Raw genomic sequence first — 17,623 nt, 5'->3', positions numbered from 1 at the left:
TTCAAATGTATTAACATTGCTGGTTTATTTATTCCAGTAAGGACATTCTAACAGTTTCCTTAAACCTCCTGCAGGAGAAAATGAAGGGCAAGAACAAACTTGTGCCTCGTCTGCTGGGTATCACCAAGGAGTGCGTGATGAGGGTGGACGAGAAGACCAAGGAGGTGATCCAGGAGTGGAACCTGACCAACATCAAACGCTGGGCTGCCTCACCCAAGAGCTTCACCCTGGTGAGTTCCTCGTGTCACTGAGCCTGAGCTGCTGCCCCGAGGGAAGGTTAACTGTATCGCAACACTCACAAAGTATGGTAACAAAGACAAGATGGATGTGAGCACCTGAAATGAGATTCCCTTGCAGCGTGTCTGGACTCACCCTTGTGCTGCTTTCCCATCGTCCCAGTACAGCACCCTTTGGCGGTGTTGAGGCATGATATGCACGCTGTGATCCCTGTCGTAACTTTAACTGAGTGGATCAACATGTGCGGTCATGCAGGTGCTTGGAGGGCATATTTAAAATCCTTGTGTTTCAGCTTTCTATGCTGCCCGGCCCCCAAGACAAAGATGTCAACAGGAATGTTGTTGGTCATGAACGACGGGGCGGGGGAGTCCCCCTGCATGTGTTAATCTTTGAATCTGAGGTGGATGTTTTTCTGCTTTCAGGACTTTGGAGACTATCAGGATGGTTACTACTCTGTGCAGACCACTGAGGGAGAGCAGATAGCTCAGCTTATTGCCGGTTACATCGACATCATCCTCAAAAAGGTAACAGTCAGCATTATTATGGGACCAACATTGTATAGTACAATGGTGACATGTATTAGTTTAAGGTATATACTAATAAAATCATGGACAGCTGAGGCAGTGGATCTAAATGTGGACACATGTTAATAGCAGGTGTAAATGTAATCAGGTTAAATCACATCTAGATGCAATCTGGATAAGAGACGCATTTTTAATGCCAGGTGTGAAGGGGGATCTTAGTCTGGTCCAGTGTGGTCACCACTGATGTCTTAAATGTCTTTTGACAGAAAAAGAGCAAAGACCACTTTGGCCTGGAGGGAGATGAAGAGTCAACCATGCTGGAAGACTCTGTGTCACCCAAAAAGTAAGTGTACTGTATTTGTGTTACTGATACTCTGCTTTCCAATTTCCTGGAGGAATCCCCGTATTTAGCATTTTCCCATTTCTATCTTACTTCACTCCAGGTCCACAGTGCTGCAGCAGCAGTTCAACAGGGTGGGCAAGGTGGAGACCGGCTCAGTGGCCCTGCCGGCCATCATGCGCTCAGGAGCTGGAGGTCCAGAGAGCTTCCAGATGGGCTCCATGCCTCAGGCCAAGCAGCACATCACCAGTGGACAGATGCACCGAGGACACATGCCTCCACTGGTAACACAAATATCACTTAAGGTTTTAACTGGCAGAATTGAACTCAATGTACTGAAAAGAACTCGGATATAACAAGTTTACAAATACCTCATGAAACCATTTGAAAGTACAGAGAGCCAAGTTACACCCTGCTGGAATTTTAGCTTTAAAAAACTGAATCATAGTGGTTTTAAAAAAACATTCTCAGTATGAACCCATGGGCTACAGACGGGGTAGAGAAGTCAGAAAGTACTAACCCATTGGTGGTTTTGTGTGTCCACAGACTTCAGCACAGCAAGCCCTGACTGGAACCATCAACTGCAGCATGTCGGCTGTCCAGGCTGCCCAGGCCTCTCTGGATGACTTTGATACCCTGCCCCCACTGGGAACAGACGCTGTGAGATTTCCTTTATTCTGGGTTCTAGTGGATTTGGTTTGAGTGCTAATATGATTATGAGATCTACATCTAGGTCTTTGTGACCAGAGGAATTTTCTTTTTCTAGGCATCCCAAGCCTGGCGCAAAAACAAGATGGATGAGTCCAAACATGAGATCCATTCCCAGGTGGATGCCATCACAGCAGGCACCGCCTCCATGGTCAACCTCACTGCAGGTAGAAACACTGTGCTTCACCACACACTCCCTCCTTATTGCTTCCAGTATGTGTCATAACCAGTGATGGTGGTTCCCAAGAGAAAACATGTTGGTCAGCTTAAATGGCACTTTGTGTGTTAGGGTGTGTCAGCGCACGATGTCATCACTGATAAGTACAAACAGACTGGACACGTTCAACCAGAGAGGGCAGTGAAACGCTGCATTTCAATTAGTCTTTAATGATCTGATGACACACGTTACGGCCCAATCCCAAAGTCCCCCCTAAGGCCTTAAACCCTGAACCCTCAGGGACTTGAGGGACTTTGTTTATTAATTTATTTGTCTAGTTTATTGTTGCTGTTTTATCTGCAATCACTTGTAATTGTCCTAATAACGATGCTGATTAACATACTGTCTGTGCAGGAGAGTTAATACAGTTCTTTATCTACGCCTACCTGTCCTCAGGTGACCCAGCGGAGACGGACTACACAGCGGTGGGCTGTGCCGTGACCACAATCTCCTCCAACCTGACAGAAATGTCAAAGGGTGTCAAACTGCTGGCAGCACTCATGGAGGACGAAGGAGGAAACGGGCAGCAGCTGCTGGGTGCCGCCAAGAACCTGGCCGGTGCCGTCTCCGACATGCTGAAGACCGCCCAGCCTGCAAACACTGAGGTACACAGCCCGACTAAAAGGGACACGGAGAGATGTCATGCATCATTTTACTCTTTGTTGTTTGACTCTGTGTCCGTAATATGTTTTGGTTGTAGCCTCGTCAGATCCTGCTGCAGGCTGCAGGAAACGTTGGCCAGGCCAGCGGAGAGCTGCTGTCTCACATAGGAGAGACCGACACTGATCCACAGTTCCAGGTGTGTCCCTCTCTGCTTGGATTCATGTAACTGTGTTCTTGCTGTGTAGCACTGCAAAGAAAAGCCTTCATGGGAAACACTGTAGTCGTTTTGTAGTTATAGTGACGATGATTGTAATGTTACTGGGCCTCATTCAAAAAACATTTGTAAAAACAGAAGACAACTTCCAGCCTACAGGACTCAGAACTGTCTCCTAGTAATGGTAGAACGGGCAGCTATGTTGTTCATTGTTTTTGTAAATCTTCTTCTTCTTCTTCTTCTTCTTCTTTCTGTTCCTCTTCCTCTTCTTCGTCTTCTTCTTCTTCGTCTTCTTCTTCGTCTTCTTCTTTTTCGTCTTCTTTTTTGTCTTTGTCTTCTTCGTCTTCTTTGTCTTCGTCTTCTTCGTCTTTTTCTTGTTCTTGTTCTTTGTCTTTTTTGTCTTCTTCTTTTTTGTCTTGTTTGTTTTCTTCGTCTTCGTCTTCTTCATCTTCTTCTTTGTCTTCTTTTTCTCCGTCTTCTTTTTCTACTTCTTCGTCTCCTGTTCTTCTTCCTCATCCTCTTCTTCCTCCTTCTTCTTCCTTCTCAAAATGCCCGTCCCGACCCACAGCTGCACAGCAGCTACAATATAAATGTTAACTTTGCTATTCTGTCTTAGGTCGGCCTGTAGCCCCGTTATATTATTTTCATTCATTTAAAATGACTTTTGAAGAGTCAAGTATAAAGTAACCTTTTTAAACCAACGTACTTCACACCACAAGAATGAGAACGTTAACATAAGAACATCCATGTTTGGTTGTATTATTAAACTGTTTCATGTCTATATTTGACAGTTTCGAGGTAAAGGATCTTTCAGGGGTGCCAGAAGGAGAGTCTCTTATTGTCAAACGCTGGTAACAAATGTGTCCTTAAGACAAATGCTTCATGCTAAAAGGCCAATCAAAACAATCTAGTAGTATGTAATCCAGTCAAACAAAATCATAATTGAATCTGTGTCAATCATAATTCTATTCAAATCCAAATAGCTATGAGATGACTCCAGGGAGAGTTTATACAGGAGGTAGGTAGCCAGTTAGGGAGAGGCGTTGGAGGTTATCTTTAATTCTCCTTTACTCCTTAAAGCTGCAGTGGGTAGAAATGTGATTTAAGAAAAGTTAATTGTATAAAACAATCACTATATCCTGACAGTAGTGCATGAGGTCAGAGTGGCAATCCAATCCACACCAATGTGGAACCTTTCCACTCTCACTGGAGGCAGCATTGAAGAGATAAAGCCTAATCAAGTTTGATTCAATCAACCAACCGTAGTTTTTAATCAATTCAATAGTTTTAATTTCTCTTCCGGGCCATATCACTAGATTTATTAATCATTTCAGATTTCAATTATGTACGATGAATAATGTCTTTAATAATTAACGTAATTCCAAGCACTCAAATCTTTATAATTCTATCATTAATAATCTTCTCCTGTGAGTAATGAGTGGTCAGTGCTTAGTAATGCTAACTGCTGTGTGTGTTTGCTGTTGGCAGGACATGCTGATGCATTTGGCTAAGGCTGTGGCCAACGCCGCAGCAGCCCTGGTGCTTAAAGCTAAGAACGTGGCTCAGAAGACCGAGGACTCAGCCCAGCAGAACCGGGTCATTGCTGCAGCCACTCAGTGCGCTCTGTCAACATCCCAGCTGGTGGCCTGCACCAGGGTGAGTCGTCTACCTGAGATATATCCGGACTGTGGCTGCTGACGAGCACTTTTTTTAATGTGAACGCAGCCTAAGATCTTTTTTTATCACTTGTCAAGGTGGTGGCTCCAACCATCAGCTCCCCGGTGTGCCAGGAGCAGCTGATTGAGGCGGGCAAGCTGGTAGCCAAATCCGTAGAAGGCTGCGTGGATGCGTCGCAGGGGGCCACCGGCGACGAGGGCCTCCTGAAACAGGTGGGAGTGGCCGCCACGGGTGTCACTCATGCTCTCAATGAGCTTCTTCAGCACATCAAACAGTACGCCAGCGGAGGCCATCCTATCGGACGCCATGGAGAAGCCACCGACCGGATCCTGGATGTCACCGAGAACATCTTCAGCTCGATGGGAGATGCTGGTAGGTGACCCCAGGGCTCACGCAGATCGCACAGCTGGGCATCAACATGGTGCCATCCATCTCTCTCTTACTTATTTGCTTGAGACTGACACATATGGTGAGCCGTTTTAACATTTAAGATAGAGTGAAGTAAGTAAGCTAGACAGGATATTCATTAGAGATATCGGCAACGTCATTTTGCCTAGTCAAAACTGCTCACTATGTTGTTGGATCGAGCAAACACTTTTATTGTTTAACCCACCAGGTGAGATGGTTCGTCAGGCTCGTATCCTCGCCCAGGCCACGTCTGATCTGGTCAACGCCATCAAGATGGATGCAGAAGGAGAGACCGACCTGGAGAACTCACGCAAGCTGCTGTCAGCCGCCAAGCTGCTGGCAGATGCCACCGCTAAGATGGTGGAGGCTGCTAAGGTCTGCCTTTTCCCTTCCTCTTTCATTATGTCTGCGCTTAATACACAATTAGCCTTAGTTATTCAATGTGTGTGATCTGTGTGTGTTTCACCCCCAGGGTGCAGCAGCAAACCCTGACAGTGAGGAGCAGCAGCAGAAGTTGCGAGAGGCTGCCGAAGGTCTCCGCATGGCCACCAACGCTGCCGCCCAGAACGCTATCAAGAAACGTCTGGTCAACAAGCTGGAGGTAAAAAAGGAAGGAGGCGGAGCAACGAACTGTTAGAGCTGCTCTGACCTCTGACTAATAACTGCTAACTAGCTGATATCAGCTGCTAATGTAGTGCCAGATACTTTAATCAGTTATGTAACTGCAAATCATATTTATTGTTAGTCATATACAAGCAGCGTTTAAGTTCATGCTCATGTCTGTTTTCTTGTCAGCATGCAGCCAAACAGGCAGCAGCAGCTGCCACTCAGACCATCGCTGCTGCCCAGCACGCCGCCTCCTCCAACAGGAACACGGCTGCCCAGCAGCAGCTCGTCCAGAGCTGCAAGGTAAACGTGCTCGCTGCGTGCTCATCTCAGCACACTGCACACATGACACTTATACACAGAGTGGCTTGGTCTTCAATATATCATCTTTTCATTTTCTCTTTTGTGTTCTCTCACTCTCTGTTTATTATCCTTTCACATCTTTTGTTTGCATCCTTTCAAGTCCAACAGAAATGATAAAAGCCATCCAGTTTAGAGATCAATCAGTCAGTGATTTGATTGATCTGCTACTCAGGATTACAATACAGTCATTGAATGGCATTCTGACTATATGACTATATGTGTGTCTGCAGGTGGTGGCAGAGCAGATCCCTCAGCTGGTTCAGGGGGTCCGAGGCAGCCAGTCTCAGCCTGACAGCCCCAGCGCTCAGCTGGCCCTCATCAGTGCCAGCCAGAACTTCCTGCAGGTGACTGTCACACCACTCCAGTAGCTTCATTCACTCAGTGAACAGAGGGAACACATGTAGATTCCTCCAATACAGTAGAAATGTCTATAGTAGTAGTAGCAGTAGAGTAACAGGGCAACAGACCTCTAAAGCTGGGCATACACTGTACCATTTTAGCCTGTTTCTGGCCCAAATTTTGAGCCACACGACAGTGTACACCCAGCTTAACAGAACAGAGCGTGCATTGACAGAACGGTACAGTACAGAAGTGATAAATATAGCCACAGACAGAAGGTTTGTTATTGTTTTGTGGTTATTCAGGTTATGACGTCTGTTCTGATACATAATGCAACTCTGAAATATTGACAAAAATGCTTACAGGTTATCTATTATGATGGATTACCCAACACTCAAAGTTTATTTTTATAGTGTTCTTAGATAACCTTGAATCAAAAAAGTGAAGAGCTGAAAAAGTAATGAGGCCACTTGCCATTAATGGGTTAAGCTCTGTTTCTCCTGACCTCTAGTTGTACCTTTAGGACAAACATAAGGTGTATGCGACCCCCTCCTGGTAAGGCTCTATAATAGCTGAAGCATCAGTATGTTCTCTGTCCATCCAGCGCTCTGATACTGTCGGAGTTAATCTTGATCTCTTCCTCTCCTCTCCTCTACCAGCCTGGTGCCAAGATGGTTACAGCCTCCAAGGCCACAGTTCCCAACATCGGTGACCAAGCCTCAGCTATGCAGCTCGGCCAGTGTGCTAAGAACCTGGCCAGCGCTCTGGCTGAGCTCCGTACCACCTCCCAGAAGGTACTGCACATCTACAGTCTGCCTTATTAGGGGCTGCCGGTCCCTCTTGTTTTTGTCAATGTTCTTCCTCCTCTTCCTCTTCCTCCTCCTCATAGGAAATCTGCCTTTCCATGCATGAAAATAAACCAAAATTTGCACAAACTGTAGGTGCAGTCCTATGCCAAACCGCATTATGATTTCAGGTCAAACCAGTGTTTTTTCCCCTGTGGAGAAAGGCCAACTGTCTGTATATGACGAGATTTTTCTTTTTACCTCAGAGACAATTATTGACCTTAAGATGAATGATAAGTGAGGGATAATATACAGCGAGCCGGTCACTGTTGTGAAATAAACCCCGACAGGGTGCGGTGGGGTCTCTCATCGTCCTGAAGGGGTTTATTTCACAACAATGACCCGCTAGCTGTACATTATCCCGCTTATTACACGGCTACTTACTGAAGAAATCAATAATTTGACACAAAAATGGTCCTCCAGAGTCCGACATCAGAACTGCGCCCATAGCAACGGTCTGCTGTAAAGAAATAATAGACCGTAGAATGCCGTAACTGACCAATCGGAATAGAGTATTCAACAAAACAGTGTAATAATGTGATATAGTGATCGATTTGATTTCAACTGTTTTGCTCTTCTCTAGAAGTGAGCTTTGACTTGTAAAGTTTTATCTTGTCAATAAGAAAATTATTAACCAACGTGTGTGTGTGTGTGCAGGCTCAGGAAGCGTGCGGTCCATTGGAGATCGAGAACGCTCTGTCAATGGTGCGAGGTCTGGAGAAGGAAATCCAGGAAGCCAAGGCTTCAGCTGAGGGGGGCAAACTCAAACCTCTGCCAGGAGAGACGGTGAGACGCACACTAACACAGTTCTTTACCCCGTCATGAACTGGACGTATGAATAACAGTTTGTTTCTGTGTTGTTCAGCTTGAGAAATGCTCCCAGGATCTGGGTACCAGCACCAAGGCTGTGAGCTCATCCATGGCTCAGCTGCTGAGTGAGGCCACCCAGGGCAACGAGAACTACACAGGTGGCTTCAACAGAAAGAGCAACAGAAAATAAAACGTCACTCATTTGCTTTGACCAGAGATGTTCACAATACATCATGTTTTGCTGCAAAAATACCGCAAATACGAATATAGGAAAGAATAAAATACTGTTTTGTTTTTTTGTAAAATCAATTAAATACACTTTTATCTCCTGTTAAATGGACTACACAAAGAACTGAAAAGACTGTCATGTAGAGATCCAACATTAAACTAAGAAAAAATAAGCATATGAATTAATACAGACAAAATATACAATAACAAAATAGTTTATTGCAGGTCATTTTTATTTGTATTTTTTTTTCCCATGGTCTGTAAATATTTCACAAGGCTACTTTTTTTTTATTTCATAATGCCATTTATTATCTCAGTCTTTTTCTGTCAACCAAGACAAATAGAGCAGTGCCAGTTATGTGATTGGCTGCTTGAATGAGCAGACAACCAATCACATCACTGTAAGAAATTAGCTGCAATAAACCGTTATAAACAGGATGAAATGACATGTCATAACAATGAGCTGAGGTTTAATAATGTGTGTGATTACTTCAAATGTCAATTTGTCTGTATTTAATCATGTGGTTAGTTAGTTCATAATGTCTTATTTATTTATATATCATCATGTGCTATTCATCTGTACCACACCCTGAAGTTCCTCTCCTCTCTCTCCGATTGATTCCAGGCATGGCAGCCAGAGACGTGGCTCAGGCTCTCAAGTCCTTGGCCTCGGCCGCCAGAGGCGTCGCCGCCACCACAGACGACCGAGCGGCGAGGAACGCCATACTGGACTGCGCCCACGACGTCATGGATAAGTCAGGCAACCTGATCGAAGAGACCAAGAGGGCCATCGCCAAGCCAGGAGACCCAGAGAGTCAGCAGCGGCTGGCCCAGGTCAGATCATCGCAGAATTTAATTCAATTTTATTTTATTTATTTTATTTATTTTATTTATTTTATTTATTTTATTTATTTTATTTATTTTATTTATTTTATTTATTTTATTTCATTTCATTTCATTTCATTTCATTTTATTATTGTGTCATGCATAAATATTATGCCCAGCACCAAACAGACTTACAAGACACCATTATTTAGAAAATAAAGAAAAGACAAAGGCAGAAACCAGAGTATAAATAACAAATAATACTAAACAAATTTGATTGTTTTTCCAAACTTGAGAACAAAAGTAGCCAATTTATAAGCATTAAAATAAAATAGCCACTCCCTTTTGTCATCATTGGAGCACCAAAACATTTCGTTTAAAATAGAAGCTTATAACTCATCATAGTACGAACAATACAAAAGAAAATGCGATTCATTTTCAACTTCTCCTAACTCGCATACTTCGCACAACCGGTTGTCCTCCTGGATGTTTTTAACTTCAAGGGCCAGTGGAAGGATTCCTGTTCTTAACTGTGCAACTAAACACCTCTGACTCCTTGATAAGTTTGCTAGAACATAAGATTCAGCACCATCATTGTGGTTGATTTGAATATATGTTCGTTACTTTCATTTTAACAATATATCTTTCAACCATTTTTCTTCAAATCTAGCAGGTAACTTTCTTCTAGTTGTGTGCTGATAGTTCTGGATAATGTCATCTCATTATAGTGCTGTATCTAGCTGGTAAACTAACGACTTTTAACACCATGTCTGATCAGAAAAAGAGATAACTTAAGCTGTCCATGATCGCAGATGACGTTCTGACAAGCAGTGACATGAGACTGTTGGCAGATTAGTGATAAGACGATGACTCAGTCAAGATGAAAATCAACTTGCAGAGACACAAAACTTGTTTGACTCAGGGAATTTAACACTGTGTATGTGTGTGTGTTTGTGTAGGTGGCTAAGGCGGTGTCTCAGGCCCTGAACCGATGTGTGAACTGCCTTCCTGGCCAGAGGGATGTGGACAACGCCATCCGCACCGTGGGCGAAGCCAGCAAGACTCTGCTGTCTAATTCTGTAAGGAAGATGGATTGCATTACTACTGATGTATAAATAGAGGAGGGCGGGGGATGCTTTGTGTGTTTTTATAGTGAACATCCTCCCTATTAGTGGACCAAGCCTGTTGTTTTCCCATAGTTTCTTCTTTGACTCTTTCTATGTCACACAATATAATAACAAAACTGCTATACCGAGACGTTTCTGCGATGGCTTCATATCTGGAATCGCGCAAACTGTACATGTGTTCCAAATATTGTTATTGTTGTTATTCATGTAATATATCATCTTAAAGCTCCTTTTGTGCTCTTGATGATGGAACCATCCATAGGCATATCAGATCATTATGAAGCTAGTTATAAGGGCATTTTGCAGTGGCATTCAGAATTTGCCCCATTGCAGCATTAAAGGTCAAAGGTCAAATTCTCTTGACCTCAGTGTCATGACAATGTGACCTACAGATAGATTATAGTCTAAGCTTTACAATGATATAGGACTTCATGATATTCTGTGAGAACAACTTCCCAGATGTTGGTGCTACTGTATAGCAACCACTTACATGTTCATTTCAACTTCTCTACCCTGGACTCTCTCTCACCGTTGTCCTCCTCTCCTCCCTCTGTAGTTCCCGTCCAGTGGAAGGAGCTTCCAGGAGGTTCAGGCTCAGCTCAACGAGGTGGCGGCCGGTCTGAACCAGTCAGCCAATGAGGTGGTCCAGGCGTCCAGAGGGACCACCCAGGACCTGGCCAGGTCCACCAGCAAGTTTGGACAGGACTTCAGCACCTTCCTGGATGCTGGTGTTGATATGGCCGGAACATCCCAGGTCAGTATGATGAGCATGAGTGATGCTGCTGGCTGTGGCCAGAGGTGAAACAGGCTTAAATCGTTCCACCAGAGGGGGCCGCCTGCTCTTAAGTTAATCTTTTTTTTGTATATTATTGTTACATTTTGATGGCAACATACAAACCAAACATTTGGCTTTACATTTGACATTCAGGTCTCCGTACCAAGTGACCATGTTAAAGGACAAGATGCTTTCCACCAGATTCTTGTACACCATTTCACCCCTTTCCTACTTCCTTTCCTCCTTACTCTCCTCCAGTCTAAAGACGACCAAACACAGGTGGTGTCCAACCTGAAGACAATCTCCATGTCATCCAGCAAGCTGCTGCTGGCAGCCAAAGCCCTGTCCACTGACCAAAGCTCGCCCAACCTCAAGAACCAGCTGGCTGCTGCAGCTCGGTAAAAAACACCAGCTCTCTCTGTCTCTTTGTCTATTTGTTTGTTTGTCTTTCTTACTGTCTTTTACATCTCTGAGCCTTTGTGTCCACAGGGCAGTTACAGACAGCATCAACCAGCTCATCACCATGTGCACTCAGCAGGCTCCTGGTCAGAAGGAGTGTGACAACGCTCTCAGAGAGCTGGAGGTGACATTCCTCTACACTTTCATCTGCTTTTTCTCTTTAGTCTCTCTCTCTAAAATCACTAGTTTAAGTCAGGCTTGTATCTGTGAGACTGGTTTCTATATGCCAGCTGAACGTTAAGAAGCTGCTGTATGAGCAGTGATTGATCCCGTGGTGTGTGTCCATCAGAAAACACTGTTGTGGAATTGATTGCTAATAAAGAAGATTATAAGACAAGGACTTAATTCATGTGCAGATACATTGTGTGTTTCCTTTGTGTGTTTGTGCAGTCGGTGAGGGGGATGCTGGAGAACCCGACAGAAGGCATCAATGAGCTGTCGTACTTTGACTGCATCGACAGCGTCATGGAGAACTCTAAGGTAAGAACATCTTCACTGTCTACTCATCATGTGTTTCTCATCTCAGCCTCCTCTCATTTCTTTGCTTTTCTTTGCATTCACTTTACTTTCTCTCACAATAGGTGCTTCTCTGCTGCATTGAAATGTATCCATTAATTTGGCAGCTTCAACTGTGTTACTATTTGTCTGGATTATGTTTTTAACTTCTTCATAATTTAATAATATTATAATGCTTGTGCGTTACTCTTTCAGTTACTGCTTTGCTTCTGATTTATTATTAATCCCAGTTTGCTCATAAGACATTCTCCAAACTAGACCGTGTCTCTCATGTTAATCTCTGGTTCTCTGTTGACAGGTCCTCGGTGAGTCCATGGCTGGCATTTCCCACAATGCCAAGAACTCCAACCTGCCAGAGTTTGGTGATTCCGTCAGCGGTGGCTCCAAAGCTCTGTGTGGTCTGACTGAAGCAGCTGCACAGGTAAATCGTTACTGAAGGTTTCTTCATTGCTGCTGTAGTCTGAGACCACTTGAGCCGGGCATACACTGTACGATTTTAGAAATTTTGTTGTGTAACTCCTACTCCTACTGTACAAGTAGATAGTTTGGGATGTAAAGCCAAAGCTCGCGATTTATGTGCTCACACTGTACGGTCCGATCGTCAGCCACAACCTGAGTGATCACACTGTACGTGTGAAATAGAAAAGAAACACGACCGGTCAGCTCCGATGAAGCTGAAATTCGGTCCGACTCTAAAATGAGTCGTGCGGCTCAAAATCCGGGCCAGAAACTAAAATCGTACTGTGTATGCCCAGCTTTAGTAATATCAGCTCAGAGACAAAGGGAGTAGGCACAATGTAAACTGACCAGTGATGTGGTGATGTCTCCAGGCTGCCTATCTGGTGGGAGTATCGGACCCCAACAGTTCAGCAGGTCAGAGGGGCCTGGTGGACCCCGCTCAGTTTGCCCGGGCTAATCAGTCCATTCAGATGGCCTGCCAGAACCTGGTGGACCCAGCCTGCACCCAATCTCAGGTACTAAAGGCCACTTTCATCATGAGTCCTTCTTCATCTTAGTTAGTGAGTGTGGTTGAATACATGTGTTTTTCTCTGCCCAGGTGCTCTCTGCAGCCACCATCGTGGCCAAACACACCTCGGCGCTGTGTAACGCCTGCCGCCTGGCGTCCTCCAAGACCGCCAACCCCGTTGCCAAGAGGCAGTTTGTCCAGTCAGCCAAAGAGGTGGCCAACACCACCGCCAACCTGGTCAAGTCCATAAAGGTTTGTTTGGCTTTCAAATTCCTCATTAACGAATTGAAAAGCAAATACTACTGTTTTGATTGAGAGAAAATGTACTATAGTAATTCCTTGTTTTGTACAGTAGTCAAGTAATTTTGTGAAGGAGTGTAATGATGACTAAAAACCCCTCTGCACCAGGCTTTAGATGGAGCCTTTAACAACGAGAACAGAGAGAAGTGTAAGGCTGCCACCGGTCCTCTGATAGAAGCTGTGGACAACCTGACCGCCTTCGCCTCCAACCCCGAGTTCGCCAGCATTCCTGCTCAGATCAGCCCTGAGGTATGTCCTGATCTGACAATGATAGCTCACTGTCTCTCTTACGTTAGCTGATTAAGATAAAATCAGCCTTAGACAGACGCTAGATTGGACGCTTCAGCCCGTTGCAGCAATGCGTCAACGTGGGCGCCATATCGGACCGGGCCAGACTGGCCTGTAACCCTATACAAGTGAACAGGGCTGCCGTTTTTCTGGATAAAAAGCACTATAACATCTACATTTCTCAACCGATTTCAATGAGTCGTTATTATATTAAAAGGTTTATGATATACATGGAGTAGAAAAATTAAGTTTTGTCTCCTGTTACTTAGAATCTGGATAGTTAAGCTGTAATCGCTGCTAGACGCTCTCTTACTCTAGCGAGTTCTTCTTTTCCTCAGGGTCATGCAGCAATGGAGCCCATAGTGGCGGCAGCGAAGACGATGCTGGAGAGCTCGACCGGCCTGATCCAGACCGCCCGTTCGCTGGCCGTCAACCCCAAAGACCCCCCCAAGTGGTCGGTGCTGGCCGGACACTCCAGGACTGTGTCTGACTCCATCAAGAAACTCATCACCAACATGAGGTACAGCTGCTGGCTGGGCTGCCTCCCACCTTCTCTCACACAGTCGGGGCTCATCTGCTCACCTCTGTGATGTTTCACTAACATCCACATGTTTAGCAGTTTCAACTTCCTTCTTTCTGCTACAGATTTATTTTAGAATAAGGAACGATGAGATACACAATAAAATGGTCTACTGTACAGCTGCAGGTATTGAAAATAGTGTTAACGATGTTAATGTTATGTGGACTGTAAAGGTAGACATTCACTCAAGCTAATTAGAGGGGATGAGATGATCAGGGATGGAAGCGAACTCCTTGGCTCTTACATGAATATAGACTTCTATGATGATATCGCAACAGACGTTTTATATCAATTGTAACCGTAACATTTGCTACTCTACTTAGCTCTTGTCAAGTGTGTTATCAGAGTGTCAAAGTGCCCCGTTGCGTTAGTGCTGGCTCATTACAGCCACCTCTCATCACTGTATAACCACCCTCCATCTCGTGTGTTGTCGTGCAGAGAAAAGGCTCCTGGCCAGAGAGAATGCGACGACGCTATCGAAGTGCTGAACGGCTGCATCCGTGAGGTTGATCAGGCCTCTCTGGCTGCTATCAGCCAGCAGCTAACACCCCGAGAGGACATCTCCATGGAGGTAAACACACACGCACGGTCTGCATGTTAGCTAAGCATAACACTTCAATTAATGTACATTTAATTTAGCATTGAAAAGTCAGTCACTTGAGCCTTTCCAGGCCGTTTCCTGAAGTCACCATATGCTACATTTATATGTAAAAATTGAAGAAGTGTATTCAGGCAATCAAATGATGAAGCAAAACTCTGTAATGTCACATCTGTAACTGTAATGGCAACCGTCTAGAATGAAGATACATTTGTGCTTAAGTGAAGGTATATTAATGAGTCTGATATGTGTCCATGTTGCAGGCTCTCCATGAGCAGATGGCTGCCTCAGTCCATGAGATCAGTAACTTGATTGATCCTGTCGGAGTGGCTGCTCGCTCCGAGGCCTCCCAGCTGGGACACAAGGTAAAACACAGGACAACGGCGGCTCCATCTAAACACTGGCCGGGGCTACAATGGCATTGGTTAAACTTGTTTAAGCCTTTCATTTTGGAATCTCTGGAACTTGTCATCATGTTTTGTTTTGTAATTTGTTCCCCACACATTTGATCAGGTGTCTCAGATGGCCAGCTACTTCGAGCCCCTCATCATGGCAGCCATTGGCACAGCGTCCAAGATCGTCAGCAGCCAACAGCAGATGGCTGTCTTAGACCAGACCAAAACCCTGACCGAGTCGGCCCTGCAGATGCTTTACACTGCCAAGGAGGCTGGAGGAAACCCCAAGGTACTGAAGCTGGTCCTCTGGTAGAGAAACCTGCCAAATGACACAGCCTCCTCATTTTCAGACTTGGTCCTTGGGGGGTGGTGGTGAAACAAGACACAGGACCAATAATGTGGTGCAGTGTAGTGTAAAACGTCTCAGGTAAATTATGAAGGCATCTTTCTTTGTGTGATTTCTAAGCAGATTTAAGGAAGTATATTTGCAGTGCCATTGCAGTCTTTAATGAAATTAAAAATATCCTTCCTGACTGCTTTCTGGCATTCTGCTGAGGGACTCAACAGCTAATCCGGTGCACACTCCTCTATCTTAAGCTTTGTTTATACTCGTGCGAGACACCGTGACGCGGGCCTCCGTAGATGGCTCACGCACTACAAGCATGCACAGAGGCGTTTATACTATGCTCCGAAACGCCAGGAGGTGTACAAACCAAATATTCTGTGGATAAGCAAGAAGTCAACGAGTGATACCGGAAATGAAAGTAGTCTGCCTGGCAACAGTAGTAAACACTAAACTCCGACGTACGTACCGCCAAACGTTACATTTGTGTACTGCAATTATTACTGTCCCTTACCTCCAAGTCTAAATTACTTTCCATCTCTCGGTGCTTCCCCTCGTGTCGCCTCTCTTTCCATCAGACTCTTTTTTTTTTTAGCTTTTACAAAACGATCTCTCATATTCTTCACAGCCTGCAGCAAAAAGCCTCTTCTTTCCTCAGTGTGTTGCCTAATTTCTTTCCAAGTATTTAATGTCACTTGACTGTCCCTGTGGTCTCTAAATGAACGGCACGTAGTTAGAAACATTCAGCGATCCATGACATGCAAGTGAATCGTCAGTTTGATAGCATTAACCCTTAGAAATCCACTAAGAAGGGTTACTGATAGATGAGATCCCCTCTGTTCAGGCCTCTCTTTATTAGTTACTTCTTAAAATGCATCGTTTATTAACATCAGCCCAATGTTTTATGTTTCCACTTTCTTTTATATGGACATTGTTTGTATCTTATTTTATTGGAATTTGTTCTATTCCATTTGCTGGATGGTGCCGAGTTGTTTTAATAGTCTGGTTGAATATTTTACCCGGTCAAATGTGTTTTCCTCTCTCCAGGCAGCACACATGCAGGAGGCCCTGGAGGAATCGGTGCAGATGATGAAAGAAGCGGTCGACGACCTGGGTGCCACTCTGGCTGAGGCAGCCAGCGCAGCAGGTGCTGTGGGCGGCATGGTGGACTCCATCAATGACGCCATCAATAAAATGGAAGACTCACCTGCTCTTGATCCTGAAGGCACCTTCGTAGACTACCAGACCACCATGGTGAAGACGGCCAAGGCCATAGCTGTCACCGTGCAGGAGATGGTGAGGCATTTTGATGATTATATAGTAGGCCTAAGTAGTCCTGAGGCCTGTAATATGTAGCGAGTTTGTTTTATTATTTGTTTGTTGTCATTATATTATTATAAGTACTTTCTTTTTCTATAATCTATAGATAGATGCACTTGTTATTACTCAACTGTTGGTGTGGTTTCTCATCTCTCCTCAGGTGACCAAATCTAACACCAACCCTGATGACCTCGGAGGATTGGCCAACCAGCTCACCAATGAGTTTGGAAATCTTGCAAATGAGGCCAAATATGCAGCCGTGACAGCAGAGAACGACGAAGTAAATAAAAGCAACCGTACCTCAGCATGTCGTCTTTTGAGAGACACACACACACGTCTCACTTTCAATCGTTTTTGTGCTGTTATTCAGATCAATCTCTTTGTTTTTTGTCTAGATTGGTTCTCACATTAAGAAGCAGGTGGGCGAGCTGGGTTTCAGCTGCACAGGTCTGGTGACCAAAGCTGGAGCTCTGCAGTGCAGCCCCAGCGACACATTCACCAAGAGAGAGCTGATTGAAAGCGCCCGCAAAGTCTCTGAGAAGGTCAGACCACAACCAACCAGTTTTTTACTTTACTAGTAAAAATCAAATAACTTTGCTAGACATCCAACTTCCGCTCGTAACAGATTGGTCCTCTTCTCGCAGGTCTCCTTTGTGTTGGCGTCCCTGCAGGCAGGTAACCGTGGCACCCAGGCCTGCATCACAGCAGCCAGTGCTGTGTCTGGAATCATTGCAGACCTCGACACCACCATCATGTTTGCCACTGCTGGAAGTCTGAACAGAGAGAACGCAGAGACCTTCGCTGACCACAGGTAATAATCACCACAGAGACCCTCCTATAAAAGATATCATTACAGTAGAATAAACTGTTCAATCAAAATTCCAGTATATAATGTGTATAGTATATAAACATAGAATTGAAATGAATAGATCAGCCTCATTGTCACTGATACCCGATCCAGCTATTTGAGTCAGTATGTAGCCGATATCGGTGCATCCCTAGTTTTCACTA

At 44.7% G+C, this 17,623-nt stretch overlaps 1 protein-coding gene across 2 annotated transcripts in view; it reads left to right on the top strand.

Annotated features, from left to right (window-relative positions):
• tln1 (talin 1) overlaps positions 1-17,623 on the top strand; it is a 56,447-nt gene that overhangs the window by 19,168 nt on the left and 19,656 nt on the right. Inside the window, exons 11-46 of one of the 2 annotated variants that reach the window (XM_074618371.1) lie at positions 75-230; positions 660-761; positions 1,028-1,104; positions 1,205-1,385; positions 1,648-1,761; positions 1,868-1,976; positions 2,423-2,631; positions 2,727-2,825; positions 3,635-3,694; positions 4,332-4,499; positions 4,598-4,892; positions 5,137-5,303; positions 5,401-5,529; positions 5,724-5,837; positions 6,128-6,241; positions 6,896-7,030; positions 7,739-7,867; positions 7,947-8,049; positions 8,745-8,953; positions 9,904-10,023; positions 10,628-10,825; positions 11,105-11,244; positions 11,336-11,429; positions 11,696-11,785; positions 12,120-12,242; positions 12,652-12,795; positions 12,879-13,040; positions 13,197-13,337; positions 13,715-13,896; positions 14,395-14,527; positions 14,818-14,919; positions 15,068-15,238; positions 16,340-16,588; positions 16,773-16,892; positions 17,008-17,154; positions 17,257-17,423. In XM_074618371.1, the coding sequence (XP_074474472.1) occupies positions 75-230; positions 660-761; positions 1,028-1,104; positions 1,205-1,385; positions 1,648-1,761; positions 1,868-1,976; positions 2,423-2,631; positions 2,727-2,825; positions 3,635-3,694; positions 4,332-4,499; positions 4,598-4,892; positions 5,137-5,303; positions 5,401-5,529; positions 5,724-5,837; positions 6,128-6,241; positions 6,896-7,030; positions 7,739-7,867; positions 7,947-8,049; positions 8,745-8,953; positions 9,904-10,023; positions 10,628-10,825; positions 11,105-11,244; positions 11,336-11,429; positions 11,696-11,785; positions 12,120-12,242; positions 12,652-12,795; positions 12,879-13,040; positions 13,197-13,337; positions 13,715-13,896; positions 14,395-14,527; positions 14,818-14,919; positions 15,068-15,238; positions 16,340-16,588; positions 16,773-16,892; positions 17,008-17,154; positions 17,257-17,423 (5,153 nt within the window). The remainder of the gene's footprint in view (positions 1-74; positions 231-659; positions 762-1,027; positions 1,105-1,204; positions 1,386-1,647; positions 1,762-1,867; positions 1,977-2,422; positions 2,632-2,726; positions 2,826-3,634; positions 3,695-4,331; positions 4,500-4,597; positions 4,893-5,136; positions 5,304-5,400; positions 5,530-5,723; positions 5,838-6,127; positions 6,242-6,895; positions 7,031-7,738; positions 7,868-7,946; positions 8,050-8,744; positions 8,954-9,903; positions 10,024-10,627; positions 10,826-11,104; positions 11,245-11,335; positions 11,430-11,695; positions 11,786-12,119; positions 12,243-12,651; positions 12,796-12,878; positions 13,041-13,196; positions 13,338-13,714; positions 13,897-14,394; positions 14,528-14,817; positions 14,920-15,067; positions 15,239-16,339; positions 16,589-16,772; positions 16,893-17,007; positions 17,155-17,256; positions 17,424-17,623) is intronic. The other variant, XM_074618372.1, reaches the window with a different exon arrangement.

This window comes from Sebastes fasciatus, chromosome 19, assembly GCF_043250625.1.
Source record: "Sebastes fasciatus isolate fSebFas1 chromosome 19, fSebFas1.pri, whole genome shotgun sequence".
Lineage (NCBI taxonomy): Eukaryota > Metazoa > Chordata > Actinopteri > Perciformes > Sebastidae > Sebastes > Sebastes fasciatus.
Note: the sequence above shows the minus strand (reverse complement) of the source record. Positions and strands in the feature narration are given on the sequence as shown.